Source organism: Spermophilus citellus, assembly GCF_964194105.1.
Source record: "Spermophilus citellus genome assembly, chromosome: 10".
NCBI lineage: Eukaryota > Metazoa > Chordata > Mammalia > Rodentia > Sciuridae > Spermophilus > Spermophilus citellus.
The window spans coordinates 62,830,430-62,854,429 of record NC_138197.1 but is presented as its reverse complement, the minus strand read 5'-3'; the positions used below and the strand labels follow the sequence as shown (position 1 = coordinate 62,854,429).

At 34.8% G+C, this 24,000-nt stretch overlaps 1 protein-coding gene across 17 annotated transcripts in view; it reads right to left on the bottom strand.

Annotated features, from left to right (window-relative positions):
- The window catches only part of PPHLN1 (periphilin 1), a 110,089-nt gene that overhangs the window by 29,436 nt on the left and 56,653 nt on the right, over positions 1-24,000 (bottom strand). For 15 of the 17 annotated variants that reach the window (XM_081310743.1, XM_081310735.1, XM_081310745.1 and 12 more), the window contains 3 exons: positions 13,403-13,614; positions 4,339-4,395; positions 1,803-1,882 (listed from right to left, as the gene is read on the bottom strand). In XM_081310743.1, coding sequence (XP_081166869.1) covers positions 1,803-1,882; positions 4,339-4,395; positions 13,403-13,614 — 349 coding nt within the window. The remainder of the gene's footprint in view (positions 1-1,802; positions 1,883-4,338; positions 4,396-13,402; positions 13,615-24,000) is intronic. The other 2 variants (XM_081310742.1, XM_081310734.1) reach the window with 1 other exon arrangement.

Here is a 24,000-nt window from a genome sequence, read left to right as displayed (position 1 = left end):
CACTTGAAAAGCTATTGGAACTACCTTCTAATAGCAAAAAATAAACTTTCTGAAAACGTATTCCTATTTAAGGACAACAATGTTTATAAGAAAAAGTCCTCTACCAAATCAGATCTATGAACCAAAGCTTTTGATATCTACCCTGTAGCCCTTGGCAAAGAACACACAGAGCTAAACTTTCCTAATATGCAAAATAATTATACATCTAAAATTTTGATACTTTTTCCATTTTAAGATTTTACAGTCTATAACAAAAGTGCAACCATCTACATGAAATATGACAAAAATGGCAAAAAAATTAATCATTGTTGTTTCACATTAAATGTTTTAACATGCAGTGCAAAGTCCTACTTTAAAACTTATTTTTATTTTTTTTAATATTCATTTTTTAGTTGTAGTTGGACACAATACCTTTATTTTATTTATTTATTTTTTACGTGATGCTGAGGATCGAACCCAGCGCCTCGCTGGTGCTAGGCGAGGGCTCTACCACTGAGCTACCACTCTAGCCCTATAACTTATTTTTAGATAGCAGTGTATTTGGGGAGAAATTAAAACTTCATATGTAATAATTTAAATTTTTGTGGTGACTTGACTTTGGCAGGTTCTATCTATTCTTTATTAACTGACAAGAAAAATAAGTCAGTCTTTCATGTGGGTAAGGCACTCTTAATGTGTTTAAGACAGAACCAAAAAATCTTATCAATTTTTGCTATTTAAAACTTGCCATTCCAGGGTTGGGGACATAGTTTAGTGGTAGACCACTTGCCTAGCATACATGAAGCCTTGGGTTCAATCCAGCAACATAACATTAAAAAGCAACCTATTACTCTAGAACCCTCTGACTTTGAGAAAGTTCCAATGATACAAGTTGTCACAAACTTTTCCCCTCTGAGGCAGAGAAGAAGCTGTCCCTTGAATACCCAGCACAGACTTCCAAGTAATCCTGGAAAGTCAAAAATAATAAAGGGAGAAGAACAAAAAGAAGTGAAGAAGAGAATATAAGAAGCAACAATTGTGGGCAAGAGAAAGAGTGTGAAAATTGTAAAGAAAGAGAACAGATGGAAACAGCAATTTCTCAAATATTAAATTTTGGGGATAAAAAACATAGGGTCTGACTTTTCAACATGTTTTGAGATGCTGGAAAGTGATAGTTAAACGAAAAAAAAAGTATGGCAGTATGTAAAAACGTGGATGTGCAACCGATGTGATTCTGCAATCTGTATACGGGTTAAAAATGGGAGTTCATAATCCACTTGAATCAAATGTATGAAATATGATATGTCAAGAGCTTTGTAATGTTTTGAACAACTAATAATAATAATAAAAAAGTAGCTATCCCTTAAGAAAATTATTTAACCTCTGAACCTCCAATCTGCTGTAGAATGGAGATTTATACCTACCAATATCAGAGAATTTCTGTATGAATTAATAAGAAAAACCACTAATACCCCAAATTGACTAATTATAAATGTTAAATCTTTACCTATACCCCCAACTCCCCCCAAAAAACAAAAGTCTACAACTATGCCCCATCTGAATATTTATTCCCACCTGATTACTGTCAAGATGAACAAGGGCTGTAGCAATAAATATTAATTTTAGCACAACCTATGAAAAAAAATTCTACAAGAAAATTGTTCATTTACTCTGCTATTTTAAAATTGTGGTTACTTAAAATTCAACTATTTAAATGCAGCAAATCAGCCCCATAGGTATGATACATGCTAAGAGCATCTGTACTAGCCAATCTTATTGACTTTATCATTCTTCTTTAAACTCATTTTAGGAAAATAACAAACCTTTGATGAAGGAACTGCTGATGAACTTGAGGGTGAAGTGTCTCTTGATGTTTTCAAAGACTGGACTGGTCTTTCTTTACCTATACAAAAAAATATAAAATTTTTCTAGTTCATTTGTTCTCAAGTGATTTTGTAACTGAATTAATGGGAGAGGATCATAGAGCTATTTTAGTACTGAAATGTTACGCCACATTATTAAATTAATTACATTAATATCTAAAACCACCTTTCTCAGAGACTGACAAGATCAAATATTTAAAGTAACTCAGAACCAAATGATATATACGGCAATCTAGGCCACACCAATATCAGTTATCAAACCTGGAGCTACAGAGAAGACAATGCCTGAGGAAAGGCAAAACACAATTTTAAATCATGAATGCTTCCTTTTCCCTGCGACTACATGTTAATATTTAACATATCACAATATAAACAAGCAAATAGTTATTGTAGTTATTATATAGATACTAATAGAGCTAATCAAAGGCTAGCTCAAGGAGAGCTATGTATAGGAATTTTAGATACTCCTGAAATGTTTATACAGTTTAAAAAGTAAAATTAGAAAACTATAATTCAGAGTACTAATCCAGAGCCTGGCATGAATGAATTCCCAAATATTTGTTCGATGGCATGAAATAAGTCTAAAGCCACTAACTCTATCTTAAGTCACTTCAGATACTTAAGTGCTGTACACATACACCATGTTTTATAGAAACTTAAGCCAGGAAGTACATTTAAACAATATTACTTTAGTAGGTTCAACAACAACCAAAAAGTATGTTTAAATATAATCTTTAAAATTGGTAACAATAATGTTATTGATAGAAAAACATTTCACTAAATTGTCAAACTCTCTGCCCTTATTTGCTGGAGTGGGGGAAAACAAACAAACAATTAATAATATGGAGAAAAGAAGAAAGTGGCATCAACTTTTAAGTCACACAGAGCTGATTGAGACTGGAGAGTGGGTTAAGGCCAGAAGAGCAAGTCAAAAGCAAAAGCAAAGGCAAAACAACCTTGAAACTGAGGCAAAGCCAGTTCTGGTCAAAACGCCTCTTCCAGCTCTTCCTCACAACAGCCAAGATTGCTAAGCAAAGGCCTAGAAACTCAAAGGTTTCCAAGCACCTGGGGCAGTAGTGAATAACACCCCTTTCCAATGTCCTGAAGACCCAAGAAGTTTCTCTATACCCATGACCTTCAATCAGGGACAGTTTTGTACCTCCCCCCCACATACTGAGCAATATAAGACATTTTTGATTGTCACAGTAAGAGAATGCCACAGGCATACTAAGTAGAGGCCAGAGGTGCTACTAAAAATACCTGTTGGGGAGACATCCCCATAAAAAAGAATCTCTACACTCAAATAATTTGTCAATAATGTTGAGGTTGAGAATTCCTGGCTCCAGGCTGAGTATTCCAATTTTGAAGCTCCAACAGTTTTTAAAAAGACATAACGTAGAATTTAGGGTACCACAACCCTGGTACCATAAAAGGTTTTCATACTGAGCAGGCTAAAAATTTACGGTATGCCTTAGAAATCAAAAGAAACATGATACAAACCATCATTACATCACCAAAGCCAAGAGTATGATTTATTTAGTTATTCTTTATTGTATTCCCATTGCATGTGGCAAACTCTACATCATACTGAGATAATATCAGTCTATCCCACTATACCAAAATTTCCTAAAGGAACAAGTATCACAGCTCATTCCTTTTTGAATAGCCACAGCCTATTTAACTCAAAGTCTTAAAGACAAGATTAGGCATTCAAAATTAGGTAAAAAGGTGAAACTTATTTTCTACCTTTAGCATGCATTGACTTCTCCATTCTACTCAAATAAGCAAGCCCTTGAAAGATGAGGTGCTGGACCAATCAGCACAGCAGACTATTCTAACTAAAAGCATAATTGCAAGCTCAATTCTAACATGCATGTGCTAGACACAGAAGAAAAAGAAAAACAAAAAACAAAGAACCTGTCACAAGCAGCTTTAATCCCTTATTTAGCAATTCCTTTATAAACAGGGCATCAGTATGGTCCTATGTCAGTCTTAGGACCTTTCCTGATTTAAGCTGCTTAAAAGCTAATCTAGGCTGATGTCAACCAACCTCAGTGTGCGGAAGCAAAGAAACACTAACAGGCAAGGCAGGCAGTTTATCATATATCTACATACATTCCTTAACACCTGTTTACATAAATGGGAGGGACAGGCAAGAAGCAAAGGACAAAGAAAATGATGATGGCAGCAGAAAAAGCACAGCAAAGGTAAACAGAAATTCCTTGATCCCACCTGCCAAGGGCCTCTCTATTCTATAGATCTAAGCCTCCCATGGATGGTTATATTCCTAGTCAGGAATGGCTAGCCCATACAATGAACCCACATATCCTAATCCTACTGCTGCAGTGCTATCTAACTCTAATGACAATAATGGACTAATGGAGCAGTTATATATTTTTCCCATTTCCATTACCTCTACCTATTCAAGCCTCCCACCCCTTCAAAATCCCAAATCAGAATCTAGCTCAAAACTCACCTCTTTCTGGCTTTCCTTCATTCTGCCGTTTGTAGGAGGCACCAACACGCACAGGCTCTAGGGAAAGGTGGGCAGGCAGGAATTAACACCAGCACCTCTGTGCCCAGATGGAAAGATAAGAACCCAGAAGTAGGAGCAACAAGAACAGGAACTTCTGAGTGTTCACTAGCTACCCTTTTCTACCCTGCTTTCAAGCTGGGTTGCCTGAGCAACCACCTCTGAAGATGAATCATAACGGAATGGAAAAAATCTTTGTTTAGGGTATGGGAGACCAAACATGCCATACAAGGTACACTTCTTTGGCATACTGAGATCACTATTCAGAGAAACAACAGACACAGGAATAGCTCTTAAAAACTGTCCTTTTGTAAAAGAAATGTACATCTAAAATAACAAACAGTAGATGCAAAAAGAGGCTTCCTTTGAGGTCCTTTAAATCTGCCTAAAAATGAATCACATAGTATCAGGAAGAGAGACTAGAAGTTCAGCACCTGAACCAGATGCTTTCAGGCTGTCACTTACTCTTTTGAGAACAACTCAGACATTACCTGAGATTTTATCTGCATAGCAAGAAAACCTTTTCTTTTCAGTGCATTCCTCTCCTCACCATCCCATAGCTTATTGACACCTTCCCACCTGAAACCCCAAGCTTCTATTCCAAAGCCACATACTTCAACCATTTAGTCGTTCTTTTGAGTCTTATATATTACATACACATGTAATAAATTTCTATTTCTTTTCTCCTGTGGATCTGCCTGCTGTCATATTATTTCAGAATCTGTTACAGAACCATCAGAGAATATATGGAAAAGATTTAAACGGCCCCCATATAGGCCAGAAGCTCACGAGAAGTATTAAGATGAGGCCAGTCAATGACAGCATGGGCAGAAAGGAATGAGAAAAGGATCAAAGATAAGACATCAAGAGAAGAAAAGGAACAATTCTATTCATTGTTACAAGTACCTAATCTCACCCATAAAGTTCAGATTAAAAAAACTTGTACAGAATGAGACACATAAACCAAATCAGGAGTGAAAAATGAATCAACACTAGAAATCAAGAAAAATACTGGGGAAAAATTCAGTCATTCTGATTTGCTTTCAACAAACAGCCTATTACTAAATTTTGCTGATTCTCCTTAAGCAAATTATCTTATATATGGTTTTTCTTTAAAAACAAATTTATAGCTATGGAGCTATAAATCCCGAAACATTTGTTAGTTTTCTTGTCCGAAAACTTTTAATGATGCAGATAAAATAAACTTTCTAAACAGCCTAAATATACCAATTAGGAAGCCCAGATAATTCTACAATAAGGACAAACTTTTTAGCATTTATTTAAAACCTTTCTTTAAAATGCCCTTTTCCAAAACTGTTTGACATTGTCAGTAGCCTGCCTTGAACTATGTTTCAAGAAATATCATGGAGGGCTGGGGATGTGGCTTAAGTGGTAGCACGCTTGCCTGGCATGTGTGCGGCCCGGTTCGATCCTCAGCACCACATACAAAGATGTTGTGTCTGCCAAAAACTAAAAAATAAATATTAAAAAATTCTCTCTCTCTTTAAAAAAAAAGCCAAATTAAGTTTTAAAAAAAGAAATATCATGGAAATAATGCCATCCTTTATTTTCAATAATGATATGGAAGATACAGTAGACTTTTCTCATTCACTGATCTCTCTAGCTTCAGGCAAGTTTTTGTTAATCCTGAACAGCTGATCTGCTTTTATGTTAGATATATTATGGACACTATTACTATTACTTTTCTATTTGCTATGGTTAAACTCTTAGTTTATGTACAGCAACTGTCTAGAGCATTATGGTAGACGTATACTTTATTTTTATTTTTATTTCCTATCCTTATTTCCCTTTAAAATAAACTCTTCCATCTTTTTATTTGTTTTATAAAGTGTTTTATTTCACCAAGCTTCCTCAAATTCTTTTTCAAATCAAGAGATAAGAACAAATGATATTTTATAGACATCTATTAGAGCCTTAGTCCACCTCATACTAGCTGGTAAGAGTGGACTGTACCACCCATCCTATCAAACTTTGTGTTCAATTAGTTACTATATATTGATAGCTTAAAATCAATCATGATGGGAATATTCACTCCACTGATATAAGCAAATACAAAAAATAAGGTCTTTTAAAACAACATAATTTTGATTCCAAATTTCAGAGACACTGTAGTTACTGAACATTTAGTTAGATTCCCAACAATGTTGCTTTAAATAGATCTAGATTCCTAACACACCAGTAAAACCATACATTATAATTATAGAATCTTGAAGAAATAGTGACTAAATCAATCCACTAAGTGTTGGGGTGTTTTTTTGTAACACAAGATTTAATAGTAATAACCCTACTGTGCTTAAACTCTTCATCCCAGTTTCTACTGATTTGCTCACTTTAGAACTAAAGACCTCATTATTTTTTTTTTTTTAGTTGTAGAGTACAATATCTTTATTTATTTATTTTTATGTGGTGCTGAGGATCGAACCCAGTACCTCTATGTGCAAGGCAAGTGCTCTACCACTGAGCTACAGTCCCAGCCCCAAGACCTCACTCTTACCCTTGACACTTTAATGACTTATACGTAAGATTTTCTTAATATTTTAAAATTGGTTTTTCATGCCTGCATCAGTCACCTTTCTGTGACAAAATCTGAGATAACCAGCTTATAAGGAGAAAAGGTTTACTCTAGTCACAGTTTTGGAGGTTGTAGTCCACAGTGGCTTGGCCCCATTTCTTAGGACATGTGGTAGCACAGTGTATCATGATGGGAAAATGATATAAGAGGCCAGTACACCTCATGGCAGCAGAGAAAGCAGGAAGGGTCTCCTTGAAAGACAATCTTCTAAGTAGGTTCCACCTCCTAAAGGTTCCATGACCTCCCAATAGCAACACAGGTTGGGGCCCCAGAACATTTTGAACCCTCAGTGCCTTTGTATTTTTATGTTGATCCCATATATCTTTCTAACTATAGCTTTCCTTTTCTGTTACTTCTTGTTTCCTAAATGTAAGTGTTCCTCCTAACCTCAATTCTTTTTGCTCTACTATTCCTAGTTGGTTTTAATCAACACTATGAAACACATTTCTCAAATCTGTCCCTTCTACTCACTATTCTACATTCTAACTGACAGGATGTTATTCACTAGCTACTTAGCTATTACACCTCAAATTAATCTCACTCATCCTAGTAAACAGACACTAACTTTCTGCTTGACAACAAAGGGGGAAAAAGGGGTCAAAATATTCTTGCCTTTGCTGTGATTTACTAAAGAAAATGAGTATTGCTGGGCAGATGGCACACACCTATAATCACCGTAACTCAGAGAGGCTGAAGTAGGAAGACTGCAAGTAAGTGCAAGGCCAGCCTGAAACTTAGGGAGACCATGTCTCAAAACATAAAAAGGTCTGGGGTATAGCTCATTTATAAAGCTCCCTTGGGTTCAATCCCCAGTTCCACAAAAAAAGAAATTAATCTTAAAATAGGATTAAGGAAATAAACCAAGAAGGAAAATTCTGTAAGTGGCAGTATAGAAATCAAAATTTATAAATATTGGTGGTTAAAGAAAAATAAAGATTAAAAAAAAGCCAATTACAAATACTTTCTAACTTAAAATGGTTCAACTTATAATTTTGAAACTTTACAATGGTATATTGGCCATATGCATTCAGTAGAAACTGTACTTTGAAATTTGATCTTTTCCAGGACTAATGATGTATCGTATAATACTGTAACTGAATGCTAAGCAGTGGCAGCAAGCCACAGCTCCCAGTCAGTCACACTGATCACAAGGGTAAACAACCAAAACTCTACAGTGTACTATGTTGCTAAACTATGAAGTTCAGTAGTCTGGTGCATTAAATATATTTTCAACTTATGATGATGAATATAGTACTACTGTAAGTCAAGGAACATCTTTATTAGTTCTATACACCAGACATAAAGGTTTTTTAAAGTAAAAGCAAAAGCTGGAGAAGTAGCTCCAAAAAAACATTCAAGAAGTTCTTTAAGAATTGCAGGGGCTGGGATTGTGGCTCATCGGTAGAATGCTCACCTAGCATGTGTGAGGCCCTGGGTTTGATCCTCAGCACCACATTAAAAGTAAATAAATAAAATAAAGATATTGTGTCCAACGACAACTAAAAAATGTTTTAAAAAAAAAGAACTGCACAGTATTTGTTGATTCACCAAATGAAATAGCTGAATACAAATCTACTATGATCTTTCAAAAATATGCTTTCTTCTATATTTTCCTACTGAAAGCAAGGAGTCATCCAACAGTATCAAGTGCTATTCATTATAATAACTCATAAGAACAAAGGATATTGCACGAAAAAAAAAATCATCAAGAGAGACAATAAAGTTAGGGTCTATGCCTTGTAAACTACTGACTCTCAGTACATACAGTACTTGGCAAATAGCAACAAAAAGAAACCTTCAAATTCAAGAAACAAACTTCACAGCACAGGTGTTACATTCATCTCTCCTTTGACAACTGAAGATTTGAAATAGAAAATGGTTTGTTTTTCTGGACCACAGACAAACAGGAGAATTTGGGAATTCTGGTTAAAAAGAGTGTGACTTCTTAGAGATTTACCAGTTCATTCAAGAAAGTCTATAACAGAAAATGGGTACTTGTATCCACTGTGTCAATCCCAGAAATATGTTCTGTATTAAAGGTAACCAAAAATGATGGGGAAATGATACTGGTATAGAGGTGGAGAAAGCTTTGCACCATCTCTGCCCCACAATCTATCAGGTCAGATACTGACAAGCTGAAGTAAAGTCAACTGACTAGGAACTCTTGAAAGTGCCCTGCTGAGTAGTGCTCTAATATATCCACTAAAAGCATGTAAAGCTCACTTTTGTACATAAGGAAAATACTGTATCACCTGTACACATTTATGAATGCTTGCTACTGAGAGAACATACTAAGTCCCAAGCAATGACACTATAAAATGTCTACACATCTAGTATTAATCGATTACTGCTTTAGAACTTTTATCATTCAGATGCCAGAAAAGCTACACCTGTATTCCTAGGGTTCACCCAGGAAACTCACAGCCAAAACTCTCTTATGACTAAACAATGGGTTCTTAAATAAGAATAATATATTATAGAATCTAATTCAACAGCTAATTAATAGTGTGAATCAGTTAATAGCTCAAGACTTTTCAGGAAAATATTAAATTATACTTCAGGAATTCCAAAAGAACACAGCTAATCCCAATAAATCTTCTCTACTGGCATTCTCTCACAAATTTCTACTCGTCCTTCATATACTACCTAAAATGCTTATTCCTATTTAATTATTTGTTTGCTTGCCTCTTTAACTAGATTATAAACTAAAGATGGTAGAGATCTGTATTGCTTGGCAAACCATGTATCTTCAATATATTTTTATTTGTTAAAAGACAAGTATACGTACTGAACACAAATACAATGGTTCCAACTAAGAAACACTATGATATGTATGTAGTTGTTAGGAGAATGGCTTTAGCCTCCCTTTCTATTATCTAGTATACAATCTTATTTCCATATTCCCATTACTACTTCAAATCTGCACAGAAAAGCCTGATCTCTAAATACAAAATTAAACTCTAATTTTTTTAAAAAAAAATGCTTTATTGGGGGTGCAATGGTGTACACCTGTAACCCCAGTGATTCAGGAAACCAAGGCAGGAGCATGGCAAATTTGAGGACAGCCTGGGCAACTTAGCAAGATCCTGTCTCAAATATAAAAAGAACTGTGGATGTAGCTCAGTTGTTGGGAACCCCTGGGTTCAATTCCTAGCACCACATACACGCACACAAAATTTCTACATAACCAATAGTTCTTAAGATATACATCTTTTCCCACTATAATAAAGTTCAATAATGAACACTTCCAAATACACTGGTATCAAAAGTGTTTTTAATATTTGAACACTTAGAACAAGTATTTTTAAAAGAATTAAACAGAAATGTGTAATAGTCTTTCTTTGAAATACTTGCCAAAAATCAAGAAAATAAGAGGAAGTTAGGCTGGAGAAAAACAGGGCAACAACATTAACAACAAAAAAAACTCTGCAAATCTTCTATAGCAATTACGTTTTTTTTTTTTTTTTTTTAACTGAAGCAAAATGCTCGACAGCCTCATTAAAAAATAAGCATCACTGGCAAATTTGGCAAATGTTTAGAATAAATTAACAAAGAAGTAGTTTGTAAGTTCCTGCAAGCCACAATGGATTTATAAAAACAAAGCAACACAATCTTTATGTCACTGTTTGATTGAGGAAATGCTTTACAACTTAAAATTTTGGCAAGAGTGCATCTGATAAGGCCTTCCAATGAGATCCCTAAATGGAAATAAAAACAAGATAATAGTAAAGTTGGAGGATCACAAGTGATTGAGTAACAACAAACAATGATGATCAAAGCTTGAGGTTAATAGATCTCTAAAAGTATCTAAATTCAACTCTGGGGAATAAAAGGATATGATAGTACTCCTCCAGTATGTAAAAGGTTACAACAAAAAAGAAATGTTTGTTTGTATATGTGGCTTAAGAAAAATAACTAGTATTTAGTAGATGTTAGAGGAAAAGATTATTTTCTAAACAATGAGCTATATACAGAGGTGGAATGGCCAAACTGAGATATTATAAGAAAGACTTCAACAAAAAAATGGGTATAAAAGGGGCTGGGGCTGAGTGGTAAAGCACTTGCCTAGTAAGTGTGAGGCACTGGGTTCGATCCTCAGCACCACATAAATAAATAAAATACTACATATAAAAGAATGGATATAAGAGACTGAATTTAATGAATTCTGATGTTGCTTTTAACGCTACATGCTAAATAAAAGGTAAATGTTAAAAGAAAATGAGGTTAAAAGACAGTTTACACACTGTTAGCATCTGAATACGAACAAAAAGGACTAAAAAGAATGTTGCTTTCACAGTTATGTCCAGGTCAGCCTAACTAACATAAGAACCAAGTTCTTATTAGTGAAGTATGGTATGAAAATAAGTTTGATTTAGAAGGGTAATTAGTCTGAAGCAATACAAAGTTCCATAGGATTTACCTAAAAAGCAAAGTAGAAGAAAATTATATGTGTATATAAACACAAAATGAGAAATAGGCACTTGAGTTGGAAAAGCAGTTAAATAATTCTGTGGCTTATAACTAAGAACAAAAAGGAGATGTTAAAATGCATGTCAGACTTATGAAGATTTAGTCCTTTAACAGTTACTACAGTCAAACTACTAGTTATTATTTTACTCTGAAAAGTTATAAACAAAAAGCAAAAATTTTAAAATTAAAGAATTAAAAAAATGAGGGCATAAGTAATTTTTAAAAATAGTTATTTTAACCTGTAATCTGTAAAAACATTTAAAATCTTTACCAAAATTTCAACTACATTACAAACTAAATTTCAACACATTGTTAATCAATCTAGCTTAAGCTGGTGATAATTGATCCTATTCCTTGGTATTTCTTTGAAGGAAAGCAAGGTACAATTAATATCTGTGATGTTCAGATAAAGCAAAAACTAGTATCAAAAGTGTAATATTTACTTCTCCATTTACTGTTGAAAACAAGACTTCTCCAACTTAAGACTTCTTGGTTTTTTAATAAGATGATCTTATATAAGTATTCTGAAAGCATGAGAGGAATATAGAAAGTACTTTCTTAGTATTGCATAAGTAGTTAAGGAACCAAAGTATCCTGCAAGAGTTCTCCCAGAACAAATTCTTTTATCTTCATTAAATAATTTTACTTTCAAAGTTAAAAGATTAATGAAAACAAACACGGAATTAGCAAAGTCATTTATATCTATATTTCAGTTTACTCCATATCTTGGGTCCCCCAATCTTTCCACCATTCCATATACTAAAGATATTAAACCTCAAAGGATGGGAACAGTATACTGGAGATCCTGAGAGAGGAATATCACATTATGTCTCATGCATACTTCATCTTAAGACTTTAGAGTTTGGGTCACAAAGCAGCCAAGTGCATAAAAACAGAAAAAAATGGTCTCCCAGAAATTTCTGTTTTAAAGGATATACAAAAAAAAACCAAGGCTAATTCACCAATTCTACTTTTAACAGCTTTACTATAAGCTATCAAATAAGAATCTCAAGTTTCTGTTTTAATATTTTATGTTTTGTTAAAAAGTCTTCATTATTAGTTTCCATAGATACTTTCTTCTTCTTAATCAAATCATTAATTGATCTTGACTTAAGTCATACATATTCAGAAAACAAATACTTAAAAGGCATCTGACTAATTTACCATATGTCTATGCATGAAAGCACTAAGTTTAGAGGTTGTTATCTTGAAGGCTTTTTGCTTTTGTTTGGGGTTTTTAATATGCAAGTGGGAGAGAGAAAACCAAAGGAGAAAACACTCATTAACATTAAACTCCACAGAACTTCCAGTTTCCCAGAAGTGTCTCAAGCATATTATATTAAGCAATCAGGCACAGAGTTGCTATGTTTTTGTTTGGTTTGAGAGCTTTCCAATGATATTCTTAAGTCTTATACCATCATTCATACACCTACTTATAACCAAAAACATGTTTTTTAGAAAGCTTCACTCTGCCTAGCTCTACAAATTTAACAGATAAATGTTTGCTCAACACAGATCCAGGCAACAGCTACAAGAGAAAACAATGTGATGATGACAGGTGGGTCTCCATCACTCTCATCATGCAGGAGGCAGAGGCTATTCAATTAAAATTCTTATTATTTGAAAAAGACACTAAATAGGAAGGAAGTCAAAAAGAATAGTAAAAGAAATATTCTGGACTTTTTTTGATTCCCTCTCTTGGCTTACAACCAGTTAGAATATACTTCTGCACTAATTTTGAAGGTGAAAGGTTAAGTAGACCCCAACTTCAAAGAGTTGGGAAAACCCATGTGTATTCATTATACTATTCTTTAAAGTTCTCTATAAATTTTAAAATTCTTCAAATTAAAGTTATAACACCTATGAGGCAATTTGTCAATTTGTCTTAGTACACTTCCATCAGTGGAAACTGTGAAAGGAAAAGGAGTCGTATAAAATACATACTTCTATGTTGAGACTGATGGAAAGAATATGTTTTGCTTCGTTCTGGAGAGTAACTTCTACTACTGACACTGGAGCCAGATCTGCTGTGTGGAGAGTCCTTTCGACCTACAGGCGATTCTCTGAAAAAAGGAGCATCCCTTTTATGAGGAGATCGGTCTCTCGCATAATGGGAAGAGTAGAAACTTTTTCTTCTAAAGCCATCTCTCATGTCCCTTTGAAGAAAGAATAAGAAAAGATAATTATACCCTCTATTCCATATACATACACAGGCCTGCATGTGCGCGCACGCGCAGACACACACACACACACACACACACACACACACACACAAATGGCAAAAGCTCTAATTACAAGCTATTCTTTATACTGTAATCTTGGTTCCTTGTTCTACCAAAACCTAACTGCCAAAGTCAGTTAACAAAATGAAACTATCAGTTAAATATGATTTAGAATTCACCACTTTTTCAATTAAGTAAAAGCCAGATGTCAAGTACAAAAGTTACTTTATTCTAAGCAAGCACAAATTCTAAAATGTGAAAAACAGAGATACATAAACTATTTTTCTTGCCTTTAACAATAAACCACACAGTTACTACAATTCCAAAGGCACCTAGCAATACCAAAGATTTTCCTAGTGAAACATTCCATGACATGTTATTTATTCCTTTCTAAGTATTGGGAATGTTCAGGTAGAGCATGAGCATCCCTAATCCCAAAAGCTCCAAATTTTGAAACCTTTTGAAGTCTGAATATTTCTGGTCCTAAGAATTTCAGAGAAGAGATACAGAGGTCAGGTGCAATAGTTTACACCTGTAATCCCAGTAGCTCAGGAGGCTGAGACAGGAAAAATCTGAATACTTCTAGTCTCAAGCATTTTCAGAGAAGAGATATCACAGGTGGGACACAATGGTGCATACCTGTAATCTCAGCAGTTCAGGAAGCTGAGACAGGAGGATCCCAATCAAGGCCAGCCTTAGCAACCTAGCAAAACCCTAAGCAACTCAGTGAATCTCAAAATTAAAAAAAAAAAAAAAAAAAAAAGAGCTAGGGATGTACCTCATTGGGAAAGCACCCTGGGTTAAATCTCCAATATCAAAAAAGATGAGGAGATACATGATTTGTGTATATCACTGCCCCCTGCCCCTGCAATCTGGCAATGTCTAGAAGGCTTTTGGTTATCAAAAGGGGTGAGATGTGATCATGCTGGTAGGTGCCAACAATGCTACCAAAATACTACAATGCTCAGGACTACCCAACACACACACACACACACCAAAAAAACCTGGTATGTACCTATTAAATTCTGAGTTTGTGTCCTTAGTTTACAAATTGTTGCCCATCTTTAAATACCTACTTTTTATAAATCATCTTTACTTTCATAAGCTAAAATTTTTATTGAGCAATATCATCAACTCAAATGAATAAGCAAGCCCCACTAGGAAAAATTTATAAGCAAAAAGCATCTTTAAAATGTTGAAGCTAACCAAAATTATTAAGCAAACGTATCAAGAACAAATGGGTTTAATTAATTGATGATTTAACAAATATATTTCCATATTAAAATTAAAGATGCTAACAGACAAACCAATGGCATGGACGTTATTTTTGCAGGGGGCACAGTCCTAGAAATTGAACCCAGAACCTTGTATACATATTACACAAGCACTCTATCACTGAGCTAATTCCCAACCTCATCACACTGAATTTCAAATGCTCTGAAAATAATTTCAGTATATTAATTAATGGTCACACATAAGTAGTTTGTTGTCCTAGGGTTATCTGAACACTAGCTAATTAACACAAAAAATATACTGCCTCTATAGACACAATTAAGTTTCCCTAGGAAAAAAATAGAAAACAGCTAAAATTCATTAATGATAAATGAACTGGTACAGAATCCTAATAATGAAATCAAGTCTAGTCACTAAAACATCTATCTACTGAAGGAATTAACCATTATTTTTCTTTCAAAAAAGACTGGCAGAAGAAAGAGGGGGAACTGGGATTAACCTTACTTTGACTGAAAGGGTTTATTATTTATTTGATCATATCTGGAGGTCAAGGGGAAAAGCTAATTTACAATAAAGGGGGAAATTGATAATCCAAGACACAACCACGTTAATTGACAAATAAACCTACAAATTTTTGGAACTCCATCAGTTGCTAGGGACTCAAAGAGAAGCCAAATGCACACAGTCCCTGAATCACAGAACTCTCAGGCTACGAGAAAACGACATTAAATATACATAAAACAGGTGAATGCAGTCAAGAATGGATGTAGTGAAACTAATTAGGAGTCTGTTTAGTCCAAGGAATAAACAATAGTAACCTAGATGAAATAATGGGGTCACAAATTTTACACCCCCAAGAACATACCTTTTAGACTTAACATGCGATGAAAATTTGACAATTGAGTGTGAAAGATGCATGGGGAATGCCAATCTGATTCCCAGAATTCTAGTATAATAGATTAACAAGAAAAACTGATCTGAGAAATGAAGATGGGGTGAGAATCACATTGAGATAGGAGCATATTAAATTTGAGGTGATCAAATAACATCTAGGCAAGCAACTAGAGACAATGACCTGAAGTTCAGAAGATATTTCTGGTTCTCAATGTAGATTTCCCTGTAAACAGACAGTAAACCCATGGATACAGATGAAAACAAGGAATAAAAAAAGCAGAGTGCCCAGAATGTATGGTTTAAAAGCTATAACACAAAGAGAGAAATGGGGGACTGGGGTTGTGACTCAGTGGTAGAGTGTTTGCCTAGCATGTGTGAGGCACTGGGTTAGATTCTCAGCACCGCATATAACTGACAACTAAAAGAATAAAACATTAAAAAAACAGAAATGGGCTGCCAAATGAGAGAACAGCCAGAAAAATACATACACACACACAGACATACACACACACACACAGACACACACACAAAGAGGAAGAGAGTATATTATCTGTGAAGCCAAGGAAACAGCATTCCAATAAGGAAAATAAAGATTTTCTAAATTGAAATTAAATGAACTTCTTTTTAAAATTTTTTTTTTTAGTTTTATGAACCTTTGTTTTATTTATTTATAGTGGTACTGAGAATTGAACCCAGTTCCTCACAAATGCTAGGCAAGCACTCTACCACTAAGCTACAACCCCAGCCCCTAAATGAGTTCTTACTGATAGCTTACTTAGAGGATAGAGGAGAGCAGGTCCATATTAGGAAAGACTGCCTATCTTCTTCCATTGAAAAGATGAATCTACAGTTCCTAACCCAAACACCAGATGGCAGTAAAATCAAAGCACAGTTCAGAACTATCATAGTAGTCTGAGGTGGCTGAATGAACTTATGGGAAGAACATGTCAGATTTTAACAGCTCAAAGTAATGCCTCTCCTCTCCCCTTCGTATCAACCTCACCCACCAACTTAAGAAAAACATTACAACAGGCAAGTAAGCTCGGTATCTTCTTTGATAAAGTGGTAATATTGGCTAACTTACTTTTTCAGAAATACACACAACCACTATATGATAGGCACTATGGAGGATCACCCTGGCTCTGAGGAAGTTTAATATCTAAATGAGGTTTGTGACAGAAGGTTCAAAAAGGCTGATGCTGTAATTCAGAAGGAAATATGTATTAGTAGATTAAAAAAACAACTGATCTGGGTCTTTAAGGAAAGATGAAAGTTAGATCAATATTGACTAATAGAAATATATTTGAGTTATATATTATAGCCATATTTAAGGAAATAGGTGAAATTAACTTTAGCAATTTTTTTAACTTAACCCAAACTAAATATGTCCATACTATTATCAACATGCAATCCATTTTTTATTTTCTATATTTTTTAGTAACTTTGTTTATTTTTTAATTTTTTTTTTTTTTAGTTATACATGGGCACAATATCCCTATTTTGTTTATTTATTTTTTCATGTGGTGCTGAGGATCGAACCCAGGGTCTTACACCTTCGAAGTGAGTGCTCTACCACTGAGCCACAACCCCAGCCCCTATTTTGTTTATTTTTAAAGTGGTGCTGAACCCAGTACCTCACATATGTTAGGCAAACGCTCTACCACTAAGCCACAATCCCAGCCCAACATACAATCAATATTTTAAAATGTAGTGAGATATTTTACATTCTTTTTTTCATTCTAAATCTTAAAATTCAGTGTGTATTTTATACTTACAGAACATCTCAGTTTGAGCTGGTCATATCTCAAGTGATCCATGGGCATATGCAGCTAGAGACTCCCACACTGAACAAAAGATTTGGATGAAGGAAAAAGCATTCAAAGTTTCAAGAAAAGGAGAAAGAGGTTAAAGGGGATTATGTGCCCAATAACAGAAGTAGTCAATAGGACCTTATAAAGCAAAGACTAAAAAACAAAAGTAGAAAACTTAAAAGGGAAAAAACAGTTAGTATGAAATACTGCAAAGGCTAAAAGAGACCTATACAATAAAGATGTAGGAGTCATGTGACCTGTAAATCTAGGAGCCCAATAAAACGTTAGAATTCAAAACAAATTTTAAGAAATTAAAATACATCCATCTGCTGAAGAAGCTTACTCATTACTTTTGTTCCAAAAAAAGATTAGCAGAAGGAAGACAGAGAGAACTGGGATCAACCTTATTTTGACTAAAAGAGTTTATTATTCGATCATATTATATTTAGCAGTTGAGGGGAAAAGTTAATTTACAATAAAAGGGGAAGTTGTTAATCCAAGACACAAAACCAAACGTCAAGAGAAAAATGGTAGAAACTGACTAAGAGAGGGAGATGGTCTTACAGGAAAGATACACAAAATGTAGGAAGAGAAAACATAAGAAAGCGGGCTGGGGATGTGGCTCAAGCGGTAGTGCGCTTGCCTGGCATGCGTGCGGCCCGGGTTCGATCCTCAGCACCACATACCAACAAAGATGTTGTGTCCGCTGAGAACTAAAATAAATAAATAAATAAATTCTCTCTCTCTCTCTCTCTCTCTCTCTCTCTCTCTCCCCCCCCCTTCCTCTCTCTTTAAAAAAAAAAGAAAAAGAAAGAAAACATAAGAAAGCATTATCAGTAAAAGAATTATAGAAAATTATAAAAATTACCAACTGAAAGTAAAGAGAGAATGTGAAAAGGGGCAAAATTGTGAAATAGTTCCTTTGAGGCAAAGTATTCATTAGAAATGTTCCTAAAAATGTTAAGTCCTTAGACCTGTGTGAGCATTTCCTGGGAATTTAACAGAAATTCAAAATCAATAGTAGCAGCTCTCACCAACTGAAGCAGAAATCTCTGAGGATGTGACCCAGGATTCTGGATTCTAGATTCTGGGCTATAACAACACTTTCCGTGAGATTCTTATGCAGACAATACATTGAGGAGGAGTTAAGTAGAGAACCTTACAATGTGTAAGAGCTATATATAAGTGAACTGTCCACAAGTCAGAAAGTGAAAATTCAAAGCTCATGAGAGCACAAAACTATTCTCAGTTGATTCAAAGGTCTGGCCATGCCTGTGTGTAGCTCTAGCCAGAACTGAAACATGCAAAAAGACTTGTAGCTAAATGAATTATCAAATCATAACAGAGAGGTGGATGGGATAGAGACAACTGTGAACCAGAAATTACAATTATCAATGAAGAAGGCACTAGACATTTAAAATTTATCACAGTACAAACATAAGGACATGGTAGTACAAACAGGGAACTTCAAAGATAACACTAGAATAGTGGGTTGGAGTTCCTAGAATGAATCTAAGGGATCAAAGAAGAGCAACTGAGGTGGGGAAAAAAAGTGGTTTCACTCCTAGAACATTAGGTTCCAGTTACAGAAAAGAGATGGCAAAAGTGACTGAAAATAAAGCCATTCTATTTTGAGTACGGTGAATATGAGTTTCAAAACATACTAAAAGACCAAGTCCTTGCTACCTTGAAGCTTATATTCTAGTAAGGAAGATGGCATATAAACATTTCAGAGTGACAAGTAATATAAGGAACAACAGACTGAGAAGGTTATTTTAGGTAGGATAATCTGGGAAGATTTAAATGAGAAAGTAACAGACAACCAGAGAGGTGACAGAACCCAACAAAGAAATTCAAAAAGAACATTTCAGGTAGAAGGTACAGCAACAATAAAGACAAAATATGATGTGTGTTTAAGACCAGTCTAGCTAAAGCAGATTAAGAGGGAAGAATCATGGAGTACATGACTACAGAATTTGAACAATATCATAAAGAGATCTGAACTATGTTCACAATCATCACTAAAGGCTTTAAGAAGGCATCAAATGTTGGAGAGAACATACTGATAAGTAAGTATGCTTCTTAGAGTTTACAGACTTAAACAGCATCAAAATTTCAAATGCAATATTAGTTTTGTGTAAGGACTTAACAAAAGTATCACCCAGTAGAGGAAGGAAAATTGGGTTAGGATACATTAAGGTAGTCTGTGAACTAGCCTCCTAAGTACTGAAAAACCCTGCCAAAGTAACAATTATTAACAACTATATTGTTAATATAGTTCTGATGTGATTTGAATTTTTGAACTATTCTAAATAAATTTAAAGAACTATCTTTAAAATAGTTGAAGTAGTACCATCAGTCTGCCTACCTTTAAATTTTATCCATCCCTTAAGAATTTTATGATCTTGAATAACCTTCTATGCCTACAAAGTGATGACAATACTAATACCTTCTTCACAGACTATAGTGAGGAGTAAACAAACCTATAGAGATAGCATTTAGAACAGAGCCTGACATGGCACTGACATGTCTATTGACAACATTACCCCTATATGATTTTCATTAAACCAATAAAAGGTCTGCAACAAGAAATAGCTAAGGATCACAAACACACTTGTCATTCAGAAAAGCAGAACTCTTAAATCTTACATATCTGTAGGAGTTCAAAACCAAGTCATAATATTAAAGCTTCTAGAAAAAGACTTCAGCTTGATTTCTGGGGAAATTTTGCTTTATAGAAGATGAACTACCAAAAATTCAGTATCAAAGCCTTGAGCTAAGAGTTCTTTATACAGATGAAGCATATGTAAAAGTAAGCAGAAAGGCAGCTAACAAAAAATAGAGATCAGAAAACATTTACTGTTAAGAGCCACAAAGGACTTTTGTTTTGCAATACTGAACCCCACGTCTAGTACATGCTAGGCAAGCTCTCTATCACTGAGGTACATCCCCAGACTTTTTTTTTTTTTTTTTAAACATCTTTATTTTGAGACAGGGTCTCCCCTAAGTTGCCCAAGCTGGCCTCAAACTTTCGATCCTCCTGCCTCAGTCTCCCAGGTAGCTGGGATTACAGGCATGCACCTGGCTAAAAGAGAAATATTTTAGATTTGTGGCTCTATGGTCTCCATCACATATCAATCAACATTCTACTCATGTATCACAGCAGTCATGGCCAATATGTTAATACTTGGGCATGGCTATGACACCAGAGCTAGCTCAGCACGCTTTCAGGTTTTATCATCAGAAGGTTATTTGTGAGAAACTTTTAGCAAGGCAGGCAGTCTGAAGGACGCAGTGAAACTTGTGCGACACCAAGTTCATCTTGTTTTCCCCAAAATCCTCTATCCTTGGGAGAAGGTGCTGACCTCAAGGCCTTCACTATTAGAGCAGCACCTTGGCATGCAGCCACCTCTAGCCAGCATTATCACAGCAACTGGGGCAACATGACCTGCACTTTTGCATAGTCAACTCCCAGTGCAAACGAAGCCACAAGGGAATCAGAGACCAGGGTTCGAGTCACCACTCTTCACAGTTATGTTCCAATAAAATCTTATTCACAGAAACAAAGAGTTGGTCAGATTTGGCCAAGAGTTGCAATTTGACAACCCCCAATCTAAATGATTGTATACTTCCAAATTTTCAAGTACAGTTACCTACAGCTTTGTATTTTCACATAATATGAAGAAAAGTATGTTTTCCCTCCTCCTACCTATTCCCAATATCTTGAGGCGCTCCAACATTAAAAATACAAACTCAGACTTTTTTTTTTAAGTTAGATAACATGATAAAGGCAAACTATATCTTAACCTTAAAACTACACAAAACCATTTCCTAGATTTGCTTCTAATTCTTTGGCACAATAACTGATGAGAGAGCATAATGAGTTTTTTAAACTTACAATTCACCAGAAAATCCATAATGCTTTCATTAGTAAATTCATTCCTAGGCAACACCTTAGGAATTTTTCCTCTTTTCTCCATTTTTTCTTTCACCTATACTTCCTAGATAAATCGCTATTGATTATTATACACAATTTATATAACTAAATATTTTTCCTGGTATATCAATATTCTCAAAGTTTCTCATTTTAGGTTTAGATATTTGTAGATTTAAATTTAGTAGATAATGGCAAACTGTTTACCAGAGCATTTATATTAACAGTTAATTAACCTCTCTGCACCTTTTTCCCCATCTGTAAAATGGAAATGTGGGATAAAGAGTGAAAATGCCTACCACACATAATAAACACTTCACATATTAATTCATTAGCTCAAATTTTAAAATACATAAGTTAAAAAGGATGTGAAGCAAGTAGAATTTATATATCTTGCTGATGGGAATATAAATGCTGTGGTAAATAGTTTGCCATTATCTACTAAAGTTGAATTTACAAATAAAGAATAATCAAGCAAATCCACTTTCAGATCTATCTCACAGAAATGTATGTTTGTGTGTTTGTGTGTGTATACGTATGTGTATACATGTACACAAAATACACTGTCAAAGTATTTAAAAAATCAATTTTAAAAAAAATTTCATACAATGGAACTACACATTCCCTATGATAATAACATATTATTATATTCTTATAATAATATAATGTAATATAATAAATATAATAATGGATATAACAATGAAAATGAAGAAACTACTGCTACATGCAATTTTGAAGAATATCACAATGTTGATCAAATACAAAAGGTATATCATATACAACACTATTTACAAAGAGCCCTCATTTTACAAAGTTCTGATTCATACAAATTTCAATACCACATACTATTATTTGGATAAGGATCCCCCAAAAGGCCCATATGTAAATTGCTTGGGCCTCAATGTGACACTAGTGAAAGGTAGTAGAAATCTTTGAGAGGTAGGGCCTACAGAAAGTAAATGGGGACATGCCTCCAAAGGCAATTATGGGAAGGTGGTCTCTTCCTTTCTCTTTGGTGCCACTGTCATAAGGTAAGTACTTTGCTCCACCATAATCCTCCTTCATAATACACTGCCTTTTTACAGGGCCCAAGAGCAACAAGGTCAATTGACCATGAACTGAAACTTCTAAAACTCTTGAGTCAAAAGAAACCTTTCCTCTTTGTAAGTTGTCATCTCAGGAACAGAAAACTAACCCGCATATCAGAGTTTAAAAACACCAGTCCCCCAATAACACAGTACAAATATTACTTTCCACAGTCACTGCACAAAATACAAACTTTGTTACTAGTTCTTCAGACCACAAATCATTACATGAATAACAAATGCACACCATGACCAATAACCAATCACACCACATATTTTGAAGTCCATTGGTGATTGGTCATTTACATCTTTTATTCAGTTCACACACAAACAACAAAAATGTGTTGCCGTGGGGACTGGAGTTGTAGCTCAGTGATAGAATGCTTTCCTGGCATCCGGGAGGCAGTGGGTTCGATTCTCAGCACCACATATAAATAAATAACAATAAAGACCCATCAACAATTAAAAATATATATTTTTTAAAGTGTTGTCTTGTCTTCCAGGAATAAACTCATGTGGCATTTTACAAAAAGGGATAATCAAAAGCTAACTGAGAACTAGGGTTGTGGCTCAGCAGTAGAACATTCACCCAGCACCTGCAAGGCCCTGGGTTCGACCCTCAGCATCACATAAAAATAAATAAATAAAATATTGTGTCCAATTACAACTAAAAAATAAATATTTTTGCCGGGGTCCTGCCTCAGTGGGATCCAGGGGGTCCTGAAGGATGAGTGATGCTAGTGCAAGAAATTAGACAAGGAGTCATTCCGTTGGAGCAATCTCTAGGAGAGAGCTCTAAAACTGCTTTTTCTCCTCATTATGGGTACAGAATCATTAGTAAAATGCATCATCAATTTACAATTTCCAGATTTTCCCAGGATGTAACATTTCCTTGTTTAACAGATGCCAAACTACGTAACCAGACTCTTTGTCTCCTAACCTGTCATTAACCTTTAAGTTTAAAGCACACCTGTACTTTGTTTCTAATCTAAGATCCCATCTAAAAGTCCCCCAAATCTTAAACTTATAACCTAAAATCTATAAAATATTCTTAAAGCGTCTAAGAAACCCATAGCTAAAAACCTAAGAATCTAAAAATTTTCTAACATTATTCTAAAAAGGTATTTTATAAAACCTTAACTAATGCCTACATTTATTCTTATAAAACTGGTTAAGCTGCTTTCTCAGAGAGTTTCCTTGTTCCTTAAAGTATGCCAGTTCTTAAATCTTAGTAATCTTTAACTAAAGGGCAGGCTCTGTATGTCAATCCACCTGCCGCCAATATTAGCTATTGCTTATCATAAATCTTTAAAAGAGGATTAATTAGAAGGGAAATGTATTTTTATTAGCCTTTTCTCCCCTG